This window comes from Phyllobates terribilis, unplaced genomic scaffold (assembly GCF_046119375.1).
Source record: "Phyllobates terribilis strain yellow unplaced genomic scaffold, ASM4611937v1 Scaffold_7__3_contigs__length_470593459, whole genome shotgun sequence".
Lineage (NCBI taxonomy): Eukaryota > Metazoa > Chordata > Amphibia > Anura > Dendrobatidae > Phyllobates > Phyllobates terribilis.
In genome coordinates, this window is record NW_027362767.1 from 255,756,873 (window position 1) to 255,778,266 (window position 21,394).

The window sequence follows — 21,394 nt, forward strand, 5'->3', positions numbered from 1 at the left end:
AAAATGTTTCCAAAAACAGCGCCACACTTGTCTGAAGGTTGTGTGCGGTACTGCAGCTCGCCCCCATTCACTTGAAATGAACAGCACAGTAAAGCCTGATGAGCACATAACCTCATCGGGGTGCAGTCTTTATGGGAGGAAAGAAGTCATGTTTGGGAAAGCTGAGTGACAATTATTATGGCCGCCATTAGGACCGGGCACCACAGGTCAGGCCCCATGTATGTATATTGTCCCCCGGCAGCAGGTACTGTCCCTTCTCTTGTGTTCCCTGCTGACCGAGCGCTGACACAGCAGCCGCATCCGTCCCACATTGTGTGTGTTATAATAGACGGCCGCCCTGCTTCATCCCCTCGGGGTCTCCTGAATTTTCTGCCCCCTCTTCTGTCATCCATTGAGTCCTCAGCTATAGACTCCGATACTGACCACTTTGTCTGGTGCCCGTCCTCCATCTGATGGGTCTTCCATATACTTCAGCTGTATTCTGCGCTCACCGGGGACAGGACTATATAGACCAGAGCGGAGAGCGCCCCATCTATAGGGCCTCATCCACACTGACTAGGTGCTATATATCTACGTCACGCCATGAGATCCTTCCTGCTTCTCCTGATAATCCTGGGTCTGCAAGTCACCGTCGCCTTCAAAATCTGCGCTTTTAATATCAAAAGTTTTGGAGAAGCCAAAGCATCGAATAAGAAGATTATGAGCGTCCTGGTAAAGGTGGGTGACTGCCTGTCTGCTAAGTATTGTACGTCTATGAATGACCCTATAGTGACCATAAACAGTAACGGGGTTAAATATCCACAGGGCAGGTAGTAAGTGTTTGGGACCCTCTTTGATGTCTCCCCTGTATGAATGGAGCTGCAGTCGCACATGTGCAGTGCCACTTTCTCCTCATCTATGGGACTGGTGGATACAAATCCCATATACCCCGTTCTTCTCATATCTGCCTCTTTTCACTCTAGATTCTTGCTCGCTGTGATATTAGTGCAATTCAAGAAGTGCGAGACTCGAAGGGAGAAGCGGTTCCTGCTCTGGTGTCTGAGCTCAACAGGTAAACTGATCAAAGTAGATGATAGGAGTCATTGTTCCCATGTGTTAATATACCAGATATATATACTAAGGGCCAGCAATAAGAGATCAATGTTCATGGAGTCCGTGCAGCAAGGAAGGCGCTGCGAGATCCTCCCATGGTATACAGGAGGCTGAGAGGTACATGACGTGGGTGTACATGGCAGCCCCATCATGTGCAAACACAGAGAATACAATAAGGATGACGCCGCTTCATTTCTCTGTAGATTTGATGGCGTCCATCGCTACCAGCACCTGGAGAGCAAGAGGCTGGGGAAGAACAGCTACAAGGAGCAGTTTGTATTTATCTACAGGTACAGTCGAGGTCGACCATTCCGTTCTATTGTACAAAGGTTTATTGGCCCATATCAAAAAGGCTTTTTAATAAACTTTTGCACTTTTTTGCATAATACAACTTTTGGAGTGCTGTCGAGATTTTTTTTGGACTTCCTGTTCATATTGGCTGTGGGCTGGCATATCTACCTAATTTTCTTGCACACTAGAGCCGACACCGTGCAGGTGATGGACTGGTACCAGTATGTGGAGGATCACCCGGATCACCCAGAAGCCTTCGCACGAGAACCCTTTGCTGTCCGTTTTCTCTCCCCCACGACAGGTCGGCCATATTGCCCCCCTTTCTTCCCTTGTATATCCATCCTGAGCCCTAATCGCGGCATTACAAGCTCCTTCTTCTTTTTTTGAAGTTATTAAAGATTTTGTCCTGATGTCTCACCACACGTGTCCGAGCCGAGCGGCCAGTGAGATTAATAGACTCTTACATGTGATGCTGCAAGTGAAGAGTCGCTGGAAAATTGAGGTGGGTTAAAAAAAAAAAAATACAGAGGTGCCGACTGCACCAAGACATGTGTATGTACAGAATGGCCACTGTATGGACCCCGAAAACAAAGACTGTAAGGGGTGTTAACAGCCATCAGAGACAAAACTACAGATCTCATGCTTCCTTTCATACTTGTGGACACTTATAAATAAGAAAGCAGTAGTTCCCTTCAGCTTCCACTAGGGGGAGGTCACTGCATTATCACCATTGTCTGTTCTATATGTAAAGAGCTCCATCTAGTGGTGACTGGAGGTAATCAGAATGGTTATTACCATTTAAAGGATTCTAGGGTCTATCCCTTTAAGAATATAGTTCTTCTTCTTCTCACTATACTCCCTGAATTTTATCAGAGCCTGATGCTCCTCGGAGACTTGAACGCTGCATGTGGTTATGTCACAGCGGAGGAATGGCGAAACATTCAGCTCCAGAGCGGCGACACTTTCCACTGGCTGATTGGTGATAAAGATGACACAACGGTGAAGCAGAAGACGCACTGTGCATATGACCGGTAATTCTAGGATCGAGACATGACCTTATAAAGGAGATGATCATCTAAACTTTATCCTAAAGGGGATTTATAAGACTTAGGATAGCCATGTGAATCAGATAGAGGATTTGACTTCCTGCACCCCCTACTGATCAGCTGACTTGTTACAGCGCCCTGCATTTTATAGTGGCTGCGCCTGGTACTGCAGCTCAGTCTGATTGAAGTTGAGTAATTCGGGAGCGCTCTATACTATAGTACATATCCATAATTTGTGAAAGGTTTTTTTTCCCTTCTGTATGTCATTCATCAAGCATTGTGGTACATGGAGAAGAACTTCTTAAAGGGATTATACCGGGTTCTGCGAAACCATTCAATTTCAAGAGAAAACTTGGTTTATCTGAAGAGGAGGTAAGTTCTGTTTTATCATGGACCCATCATTGTCATAAAAGCTTTAATGGATGAAGCGTAAATATATGATCTAGACCAGGGATGTAAAAGTCCAATACCTAGAGGGCCAAAATTAAAAACTTGGACAAAGTCACGGGTCAACCTTAATAAGTAAAAAATTCCTAAATCGTAGACTTTTTCAATATCAAATATAACGATGAACCTTTTCATATGGAAACAAAGGGGTTGTCCCACAAACAAAGTACATTTTAATTAATAGATCTTAAGAGTCAGAAAACCTGACCGGAGAATTGGGCATTTCCTCAAGGGCAGGGGCATACGTAGAAATCATAGCAGAACTTTTAACTGGGCCCCCTCCACCTCCAAAAACCCCATATGTTCTTTTGTGCCCCCATTGAATATTATCTCACAACTCTACAGCCCTTACAAAGTAATTGTCCTATTGAAGCCCTTTCATTGCCCCCATAAAGTATGATGCCAACAAAAGTGCCCCCGCAAACACAGTATGACGACCCTACTGTAACACCCCCTGCAAAGTATGGTGACCCCCACACAGCCCTCCATACAGTATAATGGATCCAACTAACCCTTCAAACAGTATAATAGCCACCCACCAGGCATAATGAGCCCCACATAGTCCTCCTCACAGTATAATGGGCCCCACATAGTCCTCCATACAGAATAATGGGCCCCTCATAGTCCTCCAGCAAGTGTTCAGTCTATCAGCTGCAAAACTCAAACATTATCATCTGACCTTGTTTGCTCATCACTACTCGCCTCTCCTCAGTCCCCTGCTACTCCGGTCTCCGTAGTGAGAGTTCTGAAGTGCTACACTGCTAGGGCCAGCGGGCAGATACATTTAAAAGAACAATGCCAAGTGGGGGGCAGTGCCTGCATCCCTGGACAAAAATATTATCACCCTGGTGGCCAGAGTTTGACATCTATGATCTAGATCAGTGGTTCCCAAACTCAAGTTCTCACAGCCTCCCCACATCATGTTCTCAGGATTTCCTTCGTATTGCACAGGGGAGAGAACTCATGGCAATTTCTGATGCCTTGATGAAATTACTACATGTGCAATACCAAGGAAACCCTGAAAACATGATCTGTTTGGGAAACCCTGATCTAGATGCAGAGATCCTTGAAATGGGGGACTTAAAGTACCATGTGAAGTGTTATTCAGCATATGACACTAAAGTAGAGCGAATATGTTGAAATTTGGGCTGATTTGCATGGCAAATTCATTAAAAATTGAATTTGATAGCCAGTGGTTAAAAATAAAAAGTAATTCTCCGCTCTCCATATTCTTGTCCCGCTGTCACTCCCCACGCAGTCCTCTGATCGGTTCCTCGTCCCTCTGGGTCTTTTGGCGGTGTTATGGCTGACTAAGCTACGCATTGACAAGGGGTTGTTCTGCCTCCATAATGGGATGGAAGATCTCCGCAGTCAGATCCCCAGCACTCACAAGTTTCTCATTGATCTGGTGATGTTCCTTAGTCCACCACCTCTCTCCCATATTTCCTATAGATACCATGAGACAGTCCTAGCGTGCACTAGAAAGATTTTCTCCTTTAAGAGGACCATATACATTAAAAGCTACCCTGTCTAGAGACCCCCCCCACCCCATACACTTCAGATATGTTGGCAGGCATGGCTGTACATATATAGTTGGTGATCCACTTTAACCTATTTTATTCTACAGGCGCTGGAAGTGAGTGACCATTTTCCAGTAGAAGTGAATCTCCGGGCCGATCCACGGATGGACAGAGAGCTGTGATCATCAGTCTAATAAAGCGATTTCTCCCTCAGATGACGAGGCTTTGGCTGTTCTTGTAGGAATAGACCAGATTTTATAGGCCAAGCGCTCAGCTCGCACAGGTGTATCTGCTGCTCATGGTGTATGGCCATTTGTTTCAGTACCCTTTGTGCTCCCATGTGGCTCACCATACAACCCTGACATTGACCAGTCTGGTTTAGTGTGTCCTAGGGAGAACTCAACTATTGGTTGGTTATGTGGAGTTCACCTTACCTCTTGGATCAGCACTATTCATTATGTACATCCTTCTTTGATCCAAGGGTCACACTGAGACTGAACCATTTTCAAGGGCTGAAATAAAACTTAGGCAGGGTCAGAGCCATATCTCACAGTGGCAAGGCCTGGCCTAACCACAGGTCTCCTGAACCAGAGCTGCTGCCTCATATGCCTACGATGAGACTATAGGTTCAGGTCAGGAGACCAAAAGAGTCAGTCTGGCAGTGTGATCCATATAAACATCTCTGAACACTGCTCCCTCCCTGAAAATATCCCAAATACCTACCTCCCATACTAGGTCTCCCAAGGCTCACATGACCTTGGCTGCAGGGCTGACCGTCATTCTAAGCTGCTTCTCTCACTTACTTCAGAGACCAGAGCTTGATCTGAAGGAAGTTATAGCACAACTGCTCAAAATCAGACACTGTTATGCAACGAGAGACCTGGTGTTGGTGCAGGAGGTATTTGGAGAATATAGCATTTAAGGTGTTGCCCTAGTGGCAACCAACTCCATTCATTCAGCTGTAATATTGCTGAATTGGAGCACCCGACTGCAGGTCCCAAGTCAACAGCATCATAAGGACCTTAGTCCTACATGGTCTACAAACACTGATCTGTAGCTTTCATTGAAACATGGAGAGAAGGACATGGACAGATGGGACCTCTGCCGGTATACACATTACTACCACATACATATACAGAAGACACTATGAACACAGCAGTCATGATTCACACTTGTACCCATTTTGTCCTCCGATAACCCAGCATGTGTAGTCTACAACCCTTCAGCTAGCGGAGGTCTCACCACCAATAACGAGCAGACCAAACATTTCATTACTGTACTTAGAACTTTATTGATGCAAGATCTCACAAGACCCATGACCAATTAAAAGTGCAGCCCCTTATGCAGCATGCAGTGCCCTCCAGTGATCCAGGGGACCCCGGTTAGGGATGTACTTCACGCCACAGCCATCGGGAATGAGACGCTTCTCAGCAACCATATCCTCAAAGTTCTCTGTGTTGAACTTTGTGAAGCCCCACTTCTTGGAAATGTGGATCTGAAGAGAGAAAGTTTGATATAAAAGGATCAGACCCACGTTGTGCACAGCACTGCTGAGCTTACACCCGCAGATAACAGCAGCCGTGTTACCTTCTGACGTCCGGGGAACTTGAACTTGGCTCTGCGCAGAGCTTCCACCACATGCTCCTTGTTTGAGGTCTTGGTGCGGATGGACATGATCACCTGTCCAATGTGGACTCTGGCCACTGTGCCCTGAGGTTTCCCAAAGGCACCACGCATACCAGTCTGGAGCCTGTGAGAAGAACCACATGTTAGATACCACACGGCACATTACATGCCAGGCTACTGTCTCCGAGGCCCTTTCATGCACCATGTATCGTACACAAGGAGCACACACGCAGCCGGGAGGTCTCTGTATGCAGCCATTGCACACCTCGCTCTGATGGCAGCAGGAGCTGGTCGGCTTAATTCACTGCCATCTGCAGACAAGACAACATTACCTGTCAGCTCCGGCGCAGGATAACATTTTGTTGATGCGGATGACGTGGAATGGGTGGAGACGCACTCTGATGTGGAAACCGTCCTTGCCACAGCTCTTCACCATGTACTTATTGGCACAGATACGGGCAGCCTCAAGAGCTGAGGAGAAAACCAGCACGTTATTAATTAGGTCAAGTATTAAAGTGCGTCTGATGCCATCCACCGCCACATCATGAGGCAAGCGGCATAAGTGACTGCGTGGACTGGTATCTGGTCGGCACCACAAACCGATCACCTCTATGCACCAGATCGGCTCAATGTTGATGTCTCCAAGGTCCCTTAGAGCACTTTGTACGACAGACAAAGCACATACACAACCAAGGACGTTACTGTATGCAGCCATTGCACACCAGCTCACGATGATGGCACGAGATGGTCGGCTTAATTAGCTGCAAACCTCATGTTCTGCACCAGATCACATCTCAAGGACACATTCTAGACAGTTTGGTGCAATAAAAGTTATGATCTGGTAAGTTAAATTAGTCACGTGTCAGACGCACCCTACTATCTACATGGCAGCCTGGTACAACCCCCACAGACATTAGAAGTTCCCTCATGGCTCAGTCGTTGCAGGCAGTCACGGTATGGTGGGCCAGAACCACAGGTTGGGGGGGATACCATCATAAAGCAAAATTATGGGGCAGATCTAAAGACTTACTGCAGTTTTTTTTTATTAAGAGTATAGAAATTCACCGCACACAATGCAAAAGTTTTAATTAAAAAAACATTTAAGTGGTGGACAAAATAAAGTTCTTTTGTTTAGAGGCGACTTACGTTTCGGGCCGCTCCTGGGCCTTGCTCACAGGAAGGGGAAGGATGTGATGGTCCAAACCGCATGAGAGAAATCCCTGTGGGGGATGCATATAGAGTGGAGTCCTTATGAGTAAATGCAGTAAGGGTGCTCCTGCACCTCCTGTGTGAAGTCCCCAGAGCAACTGTGAGCAAGGCCCAGGAACGGGCCGAAACGTAAAAGTCGCTTCTAAACAAAAGAACTGTAATTTGTCCACCACTTGCACTTTTTTTTTTTTTAAATATCACTAAACTTTTGCATTGAATCTCCTGAGTGTGCGGTGAAAGATTCCTATACTCTATAGTGATTGTGGAGTCTGCAACTCCCTTCCACCTGCACCTCACTATAGCTGTGTACACCAATTTGTTATTTTTTTTTATTGGTCACGTGACCAGTCACATGACTAAATGACATCATGGCACGTCCTTTTAGACCATCACGAGCTGCCAGGACAGATCGCTATGGAGACCGGGGGCCATCAGAAGGGGAGCATAATGTATATTTTATTTATTTTTTTTACAGGTACTATGGTACCCAGGTTTGGAGGAGAGTCTTCTCCAAACCTGGGTACCATTCGCACATTGAACCGCATGTGCACATGTAGTGATACGGATATTATACGATTCAATGCAAGTCAATGGTGACAAAACACCGCAAATCTGCAAAATTGGTAGTGCTGCGGATTTTCATTGGGGAACATGGCAGGCCTTCTACCATGCGTTTTTAAGCGTTTCTGCAGCGGAGTTGCCGCTGCGGAAAGGCTTAAAAACGCATAGTGGGCACACTTCTGGCCATTTCCAGGTCCCCACAATAAATCTCGACAGAGGTGGGATAACGCACAGTTCGCGGGCACCTTTAAATGCCCAGCTGTCATGAGTTCAATACCCCACTTCCATTTTGAACCATTAAATGTCTTCCCTCCCCGGGGTTCACCACAGCAGTTTGTTCCCTACTTGACAATCATGGAACAGAAATCTGACATTTTGCACAAGTTGCCACTTTTGTGATTTAATTTATGACAATCGGTCATTCAGTGTTTCAGCTGTCGTGAAACTACAATTCCCAACTCCCGCTGAAGCCATAATGCTGGGAATTGTGATTTTATAGAAGCTGGACAGCAGAGGGCGGCTGATTCCTGTGAGATAGCCCTCATTCACATGTACCTTCGGATGACAGCTGCTCGTACTCGTCGGAGACCATGTGACCACATAGTGGGAACTCGTCCACCTTGGCCTTCTTACGACCCAAGTCGAATATCCTGATCTTAGGATCTAGAAAGGATAATAACAACATGTCTGAGACGAGGCAGCTCCGTTGGGGCCAGAAATGGTGGTTTGCTGCAGTTTACGCAATAATAGTTGTTGACGTAGATACAATCAGACCATTCACACAGATCGGCTCAATGTGACTGTCGCCAAGGTCCCTTAGAGCACTTTGTACGACAGACAAAGCACATACACAACCAAGGACGTTACTGTATGCAGCCATTGCACACCAGCTCACGATCAAGGCATGAGCTGGTCGGCTTAATTAGCTGCAAATATCACATTCTCTGCTGCCAAATGGGAAACAGACCTACACATGTAGACCCTACAGTCTCCCATACACCACGGCCCTACTCTATATACTGGACAGTGCTGAGCAAGAGAACAATCTGGTAGAACATTGTGCCCAAGCGTGACCTCTCTCGCCAGTGTCATGCACCGCCGCCAGGTATACAGTAAGGCTATGTGCCCACGATGCAGAAATGCTGCATATTTTTTACGCTTCTCCCTGGCAGGAAAAACACATGCGTTTTTCCTGCCAGGTAGAAGCGTTTGTCATGCGTTTTTGCATGCGGGTTATCAAGCGCTTTTCCAGGCAATTTTAGCATCACTTGGAAAAGTGCTTGACAACTTGATCACACTATATAAATCCATGCAACCGGCTCTTGCAATGCTCGCAGTGGTGTGAAGGCCCTGCGGTGACGTCATTGAGTCATGTGATGGGTCACATGACTGACATCATGGCAGGTCCTTCACAACAGCACGAGCATTGCAAGAGACCGGACGGCATGGACAAAACACCGGGAGGACATCGGAAGGTAAGTATTAACTTTATTTTAAATTCTTTTTTTTTTTTTTTTTTTTTACAGATTCTATGGTACCCAGGTCTGGATGAGAGTCTCCTCTCCTCCAGACCTGGGTACCATCTGCACATTAGAACGCGCCAATTACGCAAGTACAGACGCAGTCTTGCGGAATTAGCACGTTCCAACGCAAGTCAATGGCGGCAATTTTGCAGACATGCAGCGTAATCAATGGACATGCTGCGGATTTTTGAGCGCAGCATAAACGCTGCGGAAAAATCCGCAGCATGGGCATTGACAGTGCAGAATTGCATTGGAGACCATGGGGGAAGGTTTACCAAGCGTTTACGCTGTGGAAATTCCACAGCGTAAACGCTTGAAGAACGCATCGTGGGCACACCGCTTCATACCCTGGACTGTTCCTTTAACACCCCGCTCAATTAAACTAACGTCTTACCCGATTCCACCACTCACCTGGGACACCCCGACAGAAGCGGGACTTGGGGTAGGGCTTGTTTTTGCAGTATCTGTAACTAAACACGGACAGTCGTGTTACCAGAAGAGTTCAAGATCTGATGTTATATAACCCTGCAATATATTTAATTCCTTAATACTCAACGAATAGTGTAGTCTGGTCAGAATCCCTATTAGGATTCCACTCAAGTATAACAGCCAGACCAAAACATGGAAATAAAAGCAGACAACCTCTTTAAGACTGCTCATGATGAAAACCCTTCCCCAAAGAACATCCCCATATTTGCATAGACGTTAGGAGATCAATCTATATTTGGCGACTACCAAAACTGAACCTATTGCTGCAACATCTGCCACCAAGTCAATGGGAAACTAGAGTTGAAATAACATTTTTTATGAAAAAATAATTACCAAAAAAAATGTGAGTTCAGCTCCTGAGCCTACATCAAACACAGGGAGCAGACACTATGTACTGGTGTGTCCAGTGTCAGTAAGGGGGCTAAAGGCGCCGTCTAGAGCCGGCCATATCTGCACTGGAAGTGACTGGGACCCTTGACGTCACAACCTTACAGGTGTCATGTTAGGGGCTTGTAATGTCATCGGCACCGCAGACTTCTGGTGCCGACCATTGGAGGGCTTCTCCAGGCTTAGTAATATTACCAGAGGCACAGAAAGTAGAAATGTGGGGTTTTTTATACGTTATTTTTGGCGATCTTTGCAGATACCCCACAGAACGACAAGCAGGATACAGCAACCCAGACTTCAGGTGGTCCGTGCTGCAGGTTAGCAGCAGAAATGTGTAAGGATTTTAAATTATTTGTGTTTAGTTTTAGATGGGGAAAAATGGACGATTTAAACTTTACCCGAGAGTCCAGACATCACAGTCTCCTATCAAGTCCAGACTGTGGCTTCATACAAACACAGATCAGGCAACTCCTCTGTCATGGTGACCCATCAGCACCCCACAATCTAGTAACGTAGTTAAGGTTGAAGGAAGACTAAGTCCATCTAGTTCAACCCAATGTGGTGCCAAGGCCCCCACCCCTATTGCAGGCATTTGAAGTTATACCAGCAATGATCAGGGCTCTGCTCACTGCTGTAACAGCTGCAGCCCTGGTGTTTGAAGATCGGGTTCACCTCCCCCACAAGCGACTTCTGACAACAAAAAAAAGGTCACTGAGGGGTTAATACAGAGAACAGGCACCACGCTAATGCATCATGGGAAGTGTAGTTTTATTTTCATGCTAAAACTACAGGGAAAACCATCAAGTCAGTGTCTGGACACAAGGTTTTATCTATAGCGTTGATTTTCCATCAAGGAATCTACAGAGTGGCCAAAACTACAACTCCCAGCATTCCCTGCCAGCTTCAAAGATAATCGGTGACTAAGGCTGTGTGCCCACGTAGCATTTTTCAAGCGTATATGCTGCGGAATTTCCGCAGCGTAAACGCTTGAAAAACGCATGTATATCCGCACCCCATGGTCCCCAATGGGATTCCGCAAGTTCTATGCACATGCTGCGGATTTTTCCGCAGCGTTTATGCCGCGTTCAAAAATCCGCAGCATGTCATTTAATTTTGCGTTTCCGCATGCGTTTTTCCGGGAGAGGACTTGCATTTAGGCTATGTGCCCACGTTGCATTTATGAAGCAGAAAATTTCTGCTGCATAAATGCAAGTCCTCTCCCGGAAAAACGCATGCGGAAACGCAAAATTAAATGACATGCTGCGGATTTTTGAACGCGGCATAAACGCTGCGGAAAAATCCGCAGCATGTGCATAGAACTTGCGGAATCCCATTGGGGACCATGGGGTGCGGATATACATGCGTTTTTCAAGCGTTTACGCTGCGGAAATTCCGCAGCATATACGCTTGAAAAATGCTACGTGGGCACACAGCCTTATGAAGCAGAAATTTTCTGCTTCATAAATGCAACGTGGGCACATAGCCTAATAAGATTGTATCCCGTGGTCGTTAGCCCACAGCAGTCATCTCCCCCCTTCCCCACAGCTTTATAGGAAACGCACACAGTTAACGCGTGTACAGGCCAAAGCCCGGCACATGGCGGAGGCGCCCCCCGCCTATCACTCACCAGCGGGCGGGTCTGCGGCCCATGATGGCGCCTTGTACCTAAAGGAGACACAAAGAAAGACGAGCAGTGAGCGGAAACCCCGGCACCGACTGGACAAGAGCGCGCGCACCATCCACCATCTTACTCACCTCGCCGAAGCCAAAGAGGAAGCGGCTGCGCCTGCGCACTCACTTATATATGCGCCCCGCCTCCAACATGACGTAGAAGATGTCCCACCTAAGACGTTGAAAGCGTCGGCGCTCTAGTGTTTGACGTACAGCAGCGGCCATCTTACCGGAGACCAAACCTCAATGACTTAGCATGTGAGGTCTACAGCAATATGTCACCTGAGAAAGGGACAGTAACAGCGAGCACTAGGTAAGTAAAATCACCCTGTCATCGTGAGGTAACATGTATTTCATTCGACGTCTACAGTGTGTTATGTGTAAAAATATCTTCTGCGTCTCAGGCCTGTCAGAAAGGCTCCGCTGTGAAAATAGGAAACATACTGAAATGATAAAAATATGAAAATGTCATTGACTTTTATCCATTCGGTTCTCAAGGCAGATGTGCAGGACTACAAAAAAGGGCCATTGGTGTGTGCCAAGTATGAGGTTACCTGCAATGGCCTAAGAACAGGAGTGCAGCTGTTTCTGGAAGAAAACAAGAGCGTCTACGTGACAGCAATTATGCAAGAACGTGAATGCCACAGAGTGCTGCACAATGACAGTTAGAGTGCCCTTATATCATAGCTAGAGTGCCCTTATATCTAGAGTCTCCATGTCAGACAGCTAGAGAGGTTATCTCATATATCACAGCTAGAATACTCACATATCAGCTAGAGTGCTCATATATCACAGCTAGAGTGCTTATATATCACAGCTAGAGTGCTTATATATCACAGCTAAAGTGCTCATATATAACAGCTAGAGTACTGATATATCACAGATAGAGTGCTCATATATAACAGCTAGAGTACTGATATATCACAGCTAGAGTGCTCATATCATTGCTAGAGTGCTTATATATCACAGCTAGAGTGCTCATATATCACAGCTAGAGTACTCACATATCAGCTAGAGTGCTCATATATCACAGCTAGAGTAACTTACATATCAGCTAGAGTGCTCATATATCACAGCTAGAGTGCTCATATATCACAGCTAGAGTGCTCATATATCACAGCTAGGGTACTCACATATCAGCTAGAGTGCTCATATCACAGCTAGAGTGCTCATATCACAGCTAGAGTGCTTATATATCACAGCTAGAGTGCTCATATATCACAGCTAGAGTGCTTATATATCACAGCTAGAGTGCTCATATATCACAGCTAGAGTACTGATATATCACAGCTAGAGTACTCACATATCAGCTAGAGTGCTCATATCAAAGCTAGAGAGGTTATCTCATATATCACAGCTAGAATACTCACATATCAGCTAGAGTGCTCATATATCACAGCTAGAGTGCTTATATATCATAGCTAGAGTGCTCATATATCACAGCTAGAGTGCTCATATCACAGCTAGAGTGCTTATATATCACAGCTAGAGTGCTCATATATCACAGCTAGAGTACTCACATATCAGCTAGAGTGCTCATATATCACAGCTAGAGTAACTTACATATCAGCTAGAGTGCTCATATATCACAGCTAGAGTGCTCATATATCACAGCTAGAGTGCTCATATATCACAGCTAGGGTACTCACATATCAGCTAGAGTGCTCATATCACAGCTAGAGTGCTCATATCACAGCTAGAGTGCTTATATATCACAGCTAGAGTGCTCATATATCACAGCTAGAGTGCTTATATATCACAGCTAGAGTGCTCATATATCACAGCTAGAGTACTGATATATCACAGCTAGAGTACTCACATATCAGCTAGAGTGCTCATATCACAGCTAGAGAGGTTATCTCATATATCACAGCTAGAATACTCACATATCAGCTAGAGTGCTCATATATCACAGCTAGAGTGCTTATATATCATAGCTAGAGTGCTCATATATCACAGCTAGAGTGCTCATACATCACAGCTAGAGTGCTCATATATCACAGCTAGAGTACTCATATCACAGCTAGAGTACTCACATATCAGCTAGAGTGCTCATATATCACAGCTAGAGTGCTTATATATCACAGCTAGAGTGCTCATATATCACAGCTAGAGTACTCACATATCAGCTAGAGTTCTCATATATCACAGCTAGAGTACTCACATATCAGCTAGAGTGCTCATATATCACAGTTAGAGCGCTTATATATCACAGCTAGCGTGCTCATATATCACAGCTAGAGTACTCACATATCAGCTAGAGTGCTCATATCACAGCTAGAGTGCTTAAATATCACAGCTAGAATACTTATATATCACAGCTAGAGTGCTCATATATCACAGCTAGAGTACTCACATATCAGCTAGAGTACTCACATATCAGCTAGAGTGCTCATATATCACAGCTAGAGTGCTTATATATCACAGCTAGAGTACTTATATATCACAGCTAGAGTGCTCATATATCACAGCTAGAGTACTCAAATATCAGCTAGAGTGCTCATATATCACAGCTAGAGTGCTCATATATCACAGCTAGAGTACGTATATATCACAGCTAGAGTACTTATATATCACAGCTAGACTGCTCATATATCACAGTTAGAGTGCTCATATCACAGCTAGAGTGCTCATATCACAGCTAGAGTGCTCATATATCACAGCTAGAGTGCTTATATATCACAGCTAGAGTGCTCATATATCACAGCTAGAGTACTGATATATCACAGCTAGAGTGCTCACATATCAGCTAGAGTGCTTATATATCACAGCTAGAGTGCTCACATATCAGCTAGAGTGCTCATATATCACAGCTAGAGTACTTATATACTTATATATCACAGCTAGATTACTCACATACCAGCTAGAGTGCTCATATCACAGCTAGAGAGGTTATCTCATATATCACAGCTAGAATACTCACATATCAGCTAGAGTGCTCATATCACAGCTAGAGTGCTCATATCACAACTAGAGTGCTCATATCACAGCTAGAGTGCTTATATATCACAGCTAGAGTACTCACATATAGCTAGAGTGCTTATATATCACAGCTAGAGTGCTCATATATCACAGCTAGAGTGCTTATATATCACAGCTAGAGTACTCATATATCACAGCTAGAGCGCTCACATATCAGAGCTAGAGTACTTATATTTCACAGCTAGAGTACTCACATATCACAGCTAGAGTGCTTATATATCACAGCTAGAGTGCTCATACATCACAGCTAGAGTGCTCATACATCACAGCTAGAGTACTCATATATCACAGCTAGAGTACTCACATATCACAGCTAGAGTACTTATATATCACAGCTAGAGTACTCACATATCACAGGTAGAGTACTCATATATCACAGCTAGAGTACTCACATATCACAGCTAGAGTACTTATATATCACAGCTACAGTGCTCATATATCACAGCTAGAGTGCTGATATATCACAGCTAGAGTACTCACATATCAGCTAGAGTGCTCATATATCACAGCTAGAGTGCTTATATATCACACCTAGAGTGCTCATATATCACAGCTAGAGTGCATATATATCACAGCTAGAGTGCTCATATATCACAGCTAGAGTGCTTATATATCACAGCTAGAGTACTCACATATAGCTGGAGTGCTTATATATCACATCTAGAGTACTCACATATCACAGCTAGAGTACTTATATATCACCGCTAGAGTACTCACATATCAGCTAGAGTGCTTATATATCACAGAGTGCTTATATATCACAGCTAAAGTGCTCATATATCACAGCTAGAGTGCTCATATATCACAGCTAGAGTGCTCATGTATCACAGCTAGAGTACTTATGTATCACAGCTAGAGTGCTCATATATCACAGCTAGAGTGCTCATATATCACAGCTAGAGTACTCACATATCAGCTAGAGTGCTCATATATCACAGCTAGAGTACTTATATATCACAGCTAGAGTGCTCATATATCACAGCTAGAGTGCTCATATATCACAGCTAGAGTACTCACATATCAGCTAGAGTGCTTATATATCACAGCTAGAGTGCTCATATATTACAGCTAGACTACTCACATATCAGCTAGAGTGCTCATATATCACAGCTAGAGTGCTTATATATCACAGCTAGAGTGCTTATATATCACAGCTAGAGTGCTCATACATCACAGCTAGAGTACTCACATATCAGCTAGAGTACTCACGTATCAGCTAGAGTGCTCATATCAGCTAGAGTGCTTATATATCACTGCTAGAGTACTTATATATCACAGCTAGAGTGCTCATATATCACAGCTAGAGTACTGACATATCAGCTAGAGTGCTTATATATCACAGCTAGAGTGCTTATATATCACAGCTAGAGTACTTATATATCACAGCTAGAGTGCTCATATATCACAGCTAGAGTACTCACATATCAGCTAGAGTGCTCATATATCACAGCTAGAGTGCTCATATATCACAGCTAGTGTACTTATATATCACAGCTAGAGTACTCACATATCAGCTAGACTGCTTATATATCACAGCTAGAGTACTCACATATCAGCTAGAGTGCTCATATATCACAGCTAGAGTGCTTATATGTCACAGTTAGAATGCTCCTATATCACAGCTACAGTGCTCATATATCACAGCTAGAGTACTCACATATCAGCTAGGGTGCTCATATATCACAGCTAGAGTGCTTATATATCACAGCTAGAGTACTTATATATCACAGCTAGAGTGCTCATATATCACAGCTAGAGTACTCACATATCAGCTAGAGTGCTCATATATCACAGCTAGAGTGCTCATATATCACAGCTAGAGTGCTCATATATCACAGCTAGAGTGCTCACATATCAGCTAGAGTGCTTATATATCACAGCTAGAGTGCTCTTATATCACAGCTAGAGTGCTCATATATCACAGCTAGAGTACTTATATATCACAGCTAGAGAACTCACATATCAGCTAGAGTGCTCATATATCACAGCTAGAGTGCTCATATATCACAGCTAGAGTGCTCATATATCACAGCTATTGTACTTATATATCACAGCTATAGTACTCACATATGAGCTAGAGTGCTCATATATCACAGCTAGAGTGCTCATATATCACAGCTAGAGTACTCACATATCAGCTAGAGTGCTCATATATCACAGCTAGAGTACTTACATATCAGCTAGAGTGCTCATATATCACAGCTAGAGTGCTTATATATCACAGCTAGAGTGCTCATATATCACAGCTAGAGTACTCACATATCAGCTAGAGTGCTCATATCACAGCTAGAGTGCTTATATATCACACCTAGAGTACTTATATATCACAGCTAGAGTGCTCATATATCACAGCTAGAGTACTCACATATCAGCTAGAGTGCTCATATATCACAGCTAGAGTGCTTATGTATCACAGCTAGAGTACTTATATATTACCAATAGAGTGCTCATATATCACAGCTAGAGTGCTCATATATCACAGCTAGAGTACTTATATATCACAGCTAGAGTACTCACATATCAGCTAGAGTGCTCATATATCACAGCTAGAGTGCTTATATATCACAGCTAGAGTGCTCATATATCACAGCTAGAGTGCTTACATATCACAGCTAGAGTACTTATATATCACAGCTAGAGTGCTCATATATCACATCTAGAGTACTCACATATCAGATAGAGTGCTCATATATCACAGCTAGAGTGCTTATATATCACAGCTAGAGTGCTCATATATTACAGCAAGAGTACTCACATATCAGCTAGAGTGCTCATATATCACAGCTAGAGTGCTTATATATCACAGCTAGAGCGCTCATATATCACAGCTAGAGTACTCACATATCAGCTAGAGTGCTCATATCACAGCTAGAGTGCTTATATATCACAGCTAGAGTACTTATATATCACAGCAAGAGTGCTCATATATCACAGCTAGAGTACTCACATATCAGCTAGAGTGCTCATATATCACAGCTAGAGTGCTTATGTATCACAGCTAGAGTACTTATATGTTACCAATAGAGTGCTCATATATCACAGCTAGAGTGCTCATATATCACAGCTAGAGTACTTATATATCACAGCTAGAGTTCTCACATATCAGCTAGAGTGCTTATATATCACAGCTAGAGTGCTTATATATCACAGCTAGAGTGCTCATATATCACAGCTAGAGTGCTCACATATCAGTTAGGGTGTTCATATATCACAGCTAGAGTGCTTACATATCACAGCTAGAGTACTTATATATCACAGCTAGAGTGTTCATATATCACATCTAGAGTACTCACATATCAGCTAGAGTGCTCATATATCACAGCTAGAGTACTCACATATCAGCTAGAGTACTTACATATCACAGCTAGAGTACTTATGTATCACAGCTAGAGTACTCACATATCAGCTAGAGTGCTCATATATCACAGCTAGAGTACTCACATATCAGCTAGAGTGCTCATATATCACAGCTAGAGTGCTTATATATCACAGCTAGAGTGCTCATATATCACAGCTAGAGTTCTCACATATCAGATAGAGTGCTCATATATCACAGCTAGAGTGCTTATATATCACAGCTAGAGTGCTCATATATTACAGCAAGAGTACTCACATATCAGCTAGAGTGCTCATATATCACAGCTAGAGTGGTTATATATCACAGCTAGAGTGCTCATATATCACAGCTCGAGTACTCACATATCAGCTAGAGTGGTCATATCACAGCTAGAGTGCTCATATCACAGCTAGAGTGCTTATATATTACAGCTAGAGTACTTATATATCACAGCTACAGTGCTCATATATCACAGCTAGAGTACTCACATATCAGCTAAAGTGCTTATATATCACAGCTAGAGTGCTTATATATCACAGCTAGGGTACTTATATATCACAGCTAGAGTGCTCATATATGACAGCTAGAGTACTCACATATCAGCTAGAGTGCTCACATATCACAGCTAGAGTGCTCATATATCACAGCTAGAGTACTTATATATCACAGCTAGAGTACTCACATATCAGCTAGACTGCCCATACATCACAGCTAGAGTACTCACATATCAGCTAGAGTGCTCATATATCACAGCTAGAGTGCTCATATATCACAGCTAGAGTGCTCCTATATCACAGCTAGAGTGCTCATATATCACAGCTAGAGTACTCACATATCAGCTAGGGTGCTCATATATCACAGCTAGAGTGCATATATATCACCGCTAGAGTACTTATATATCACAGCTAGAGTGCTCATATATCACAGCTAGAGTACTCACATATCAGCTAGAGTGCTCATATATCACAGCTAGAGTGCTCATATATCACAGCTAGAGTGCTCATATATCACAGCTAGAGTGCTCACATATCAGCTAGAGTGCTCACATATCACAGCTAGAGTGCTTATATATCACAGCTAGAGTGCTCATATATCACAGCTAGAGTGCTCATATATTACAGCTAGAGTACTCACATATTAGCTAGAGTGCTCATATATCACAGCTAGGGTGCTTATATATCACAGCTAGAGTGCTCATATATCACAGCTAGAGTGCTCATATATCACAGCTAGAGTGCTCATATATCACAGCTAGAGTGCTCATATATCACAGCTAGAGTGCTTATATATCACAGCTAGAGTGCTCATATATCACAGCTAAAGTACTCACATATCAGCTAGAGTGCTCATATATCACAGCTAGAGTACTCACATATCAGCTAGAGTGCTCATATATCACAGCTAGAGTGCTCATATATCACAGCTAGAGTGCTTATATATCACAGCTAGAGTGCTCATATATCACAGCTAGGGTACTCACATATCAGCTAGAGTGCTCATATATCACATCTAGAGTGCTTATATATCACAGCTAGAGTACTTATATATCACAGCTAGAGTGCTCATATATCACAGCTAGAGTACTCATATCAGCTAGAGTGCTCATATATCACAGCTAGAGTACTCACATATCAGCTAGAGTGCTCATATATCACAGCTAGAATGCTCATATATCACAGCTAGAGTGCTTATATATCACAGCTAGAGTGCTCATATATCACAGCTAGGGTACTCACATATCAGCTAGAGTGCTCATATATCACATCTAGAGTGCTTATATATCACAGCTAGAGTACTTATATATCACAGCTAGAGTGCTCATATATCACAGCTAGAGTACTCATATCAGCTAGAGTGCTCATATATCACAGCTAGAGTACTCACATATCAGCTAAAGTGCTCATATATCACAGCTAGAGTGCTCATATATCACAGCTAGAGTGCTCATGTATCACAGCTAGAGTACTTATGTATCACAGCTAGAGTGCTCATATATCACAGCTAGAGTGCTCATATATCACAGCTACAGTACTCACATATCAGCTAGAGTGCTCATATATCACAGCTAGAGTACTTATATATCACAGCTAGAGTGCTCATATATCACAGCTAGAGTGCTCATATATCACAGCTAGAGTACTCACATATCAGCTAGAGTGCTTATATATCACAGCTAGAGTGCTCATATATTACAGCTAGACTACTCACATATCAGCTAGAGTGCTCATATATCACAGCTAGAGTGCTTATATATCACAGCTAGAGTGCTTATATATCACAGCTAGAGTGCTCATACATCACAGCTAGAGTACTCACATATCAGCTAGAGTACTCACGTATCAGCTAGAGTGCTCGTATCAGCTAGAGTGCTTATATATCACTGCTAGAGTACTTATATATCACAGCTAGAGTGCTCATATATCACAGCTAGAGTACTGACATATCAGCTAGAGTGCTTATATATCACAGCTAGAGTGCTTATATATCACAGCTAGAGTACTTATATATCACAGCTAGAGTGCTCATATATCACAGCTAGAGTACTCACATATCAGCTAGAGTGCTCATATATCACAGCTAGAGTGCTCATATATCACAGCTAGTGTACTTATATATCACAGCTAGAGTACTCACATATCAGCTAGACTGCTTAGATATCACAGCTAGAGTACTCACATATCAGCTAGAGTGCTCATATATCACAGCTAGAGTGCTTATATGTCACAGTTAGAATGCTCCTATATCACAGCTACAGTGCTCATATATCACAGCTAGAGTACTCACATATCAGCTAGGGTGCTCATATATCACAGCTAGAGTGCTTATATATCACAGCTAGAGTACTTATATATCACAGCTAGAGTGCTCATATATCACAGCTAGAGTACTCACATATCAGCTAGAGTGCTCATATATCACAGCTAGAGTGCTCATATATCACAGCTAGAGTGCTCATATATCACAGCTAGAGTGCTCACATATCAGCTAGAGTGCTTATATATCACAGCTAGAGTGCTCTTATATCACAGCTAGAGTGCTCATATATCACAGCTAGAGTACTTATATATCACAGCTAGAGAACTCACATATCAGCTAGAGTGCTCATATATCACAGCTAGAGTGCTCATATATCACAGCTAGAGTGCTCATATATCACAGCTATTGTACTTATATATCACAGCTATAGTACTCACATATGAGCTAGAGTGCTCA

The 21,394-nt window shown here is 43.4% G+C and overlaps 2 protein-coding genes and 3 non-coding genes across 5 annotated transcripts; 1 reads left to right on the forward strand and 4 right to left on the reverse strand.

Moving 5' to 3' along the window:
• Positions 1 to 4,578, forward strand: LOC141154435 (deoxyribonuclease gamma-like). Its single transcript, XM_073640362.1, has 8 exons — positions 1 to 717; positions 963 to 1,051; positions 1,296 to 1,382; positions 1,572 to 1,684; positions 1,773 to 1,885; positions 2,257 to 2,414; positions 2,705 to 2,801; positions 4,504 to 4,578. The coding sequence occupies exons 1-8, from the start codon at positions 583 to 585 to the stop codon at positions 4,576 to 4,578; spliced, it is 867 nt and encodes a 288-aa protein (XP_073496463.1). The 5' UTR covers positions 1 to 582.
• Positions 4,579 to 5,662: 1,084 nt separating this feature from the next.
• RPL10 (ribosomal protein L10) lies at positions 5,663 to 12,043 on the reverse strand. Its single transcript, XM_073640363.1, has 7 exons — positions 11,947 to 12,043; positions 11,819 to 11,856; positions 9,727 to 9,785; positions 8,348 to 8,455; positions 6,355 to 6,493; positions 5,984 to 6,146; positions 5,663 to 5,891 (listed from the first exon to the last, which is right to left on the reverse strand). Exons 2-7 carry the CDS (start codon positions 11,839 to 11,841, stop codon positions 5,736 to 5,738), a joined length of 648 nt encoding a protein of 215 aa, XP_073496464.1. The 5' UTR covers positions 11,842 to 11,856; positions 11,947 to 12,043; the 3' UTR covers positions 5,663 to 5,735.
• On the reverse strand, positions 6,198 to 6,332 carry LOC141155682 (small nucleolar RNA SNORA70). Its single transcript, XR_012247586.1, has one exon. It is a non-coding gene; the product is annotated as a small nucleolar RNA SNORA70 (small nucleolar RNA).
• LOC141155680 (small nucleolar RNA SNORA70) lies at positions 6,656 to 6,789 on the reverse strand. The gene has a single exon (XR_012247584.1). It is a non-coding gene; the product is annotated as a small nucleolar RNA SNORA70 (small nucleolar RNA).
• On the reverse strand, positions 8,591 to 8,724 carry LOC141155681 (small nucleolar RNA SNORA70). The gene has a single exon (XR_012247585.1). It is a non-coding gene; the product is annotated as a small nucleolar RNA SNORA70 (small nucleolar RNA).
• Positions 12,044 to 21,394: the final 9,351 nt, after the last annotated feature.

What these genes read in the sequence shown, in the direction of transcription:
- LOC141154435 (XM_073640362.1), top strand. Translation starts at nt 583, where the DNA reads ATGAGATCCTTCCTGCTTCTCCTGATAATCCTGGGTCTGCAAGTCACC. An exon ending in CTGGTGTCTGAGCTCAACAG is followed by an intron (nt 1,052 to 1,295) that starts GTAAACTGATCA and finishes ATTTCTCTGTAG; the next exon opens with ATTTGATGGCGTCCATCGCT. An exon ending in TTGGTTTATCTGAAGAGGAG is followed by an intron (nt 2,802 to 4,503) that starts GTAAGTTCTGTT and finishes TTTATTCTACAG; the next exon opens with GCGCTGGAAGTGAGTGACCA.
- RPL10 (XM_073640363.1), bottom strand. Translation starts at nt 11,841, where the DNA reads ATGGGCCGCAGACCCGCCCGCTG. An exon ending in GGCCGCAGACCCGCCCGCTG is followed by an intron (nt 9,786 to 11,818) that starts GTGAGTGATAGG and finishes GTCCGTGTTTAG; the next exon opens with TTACAGATACTGCAAAAACA. An exon ending in AGTTCCCCGGACGTCAGAAG is followed by an intron (nt 5,892 to 5,983) that starts GTAACACGGCTG and finishes TTCTCTCTTCAG; the next exon opens with ATCCACATTTCCAAGAAGTG.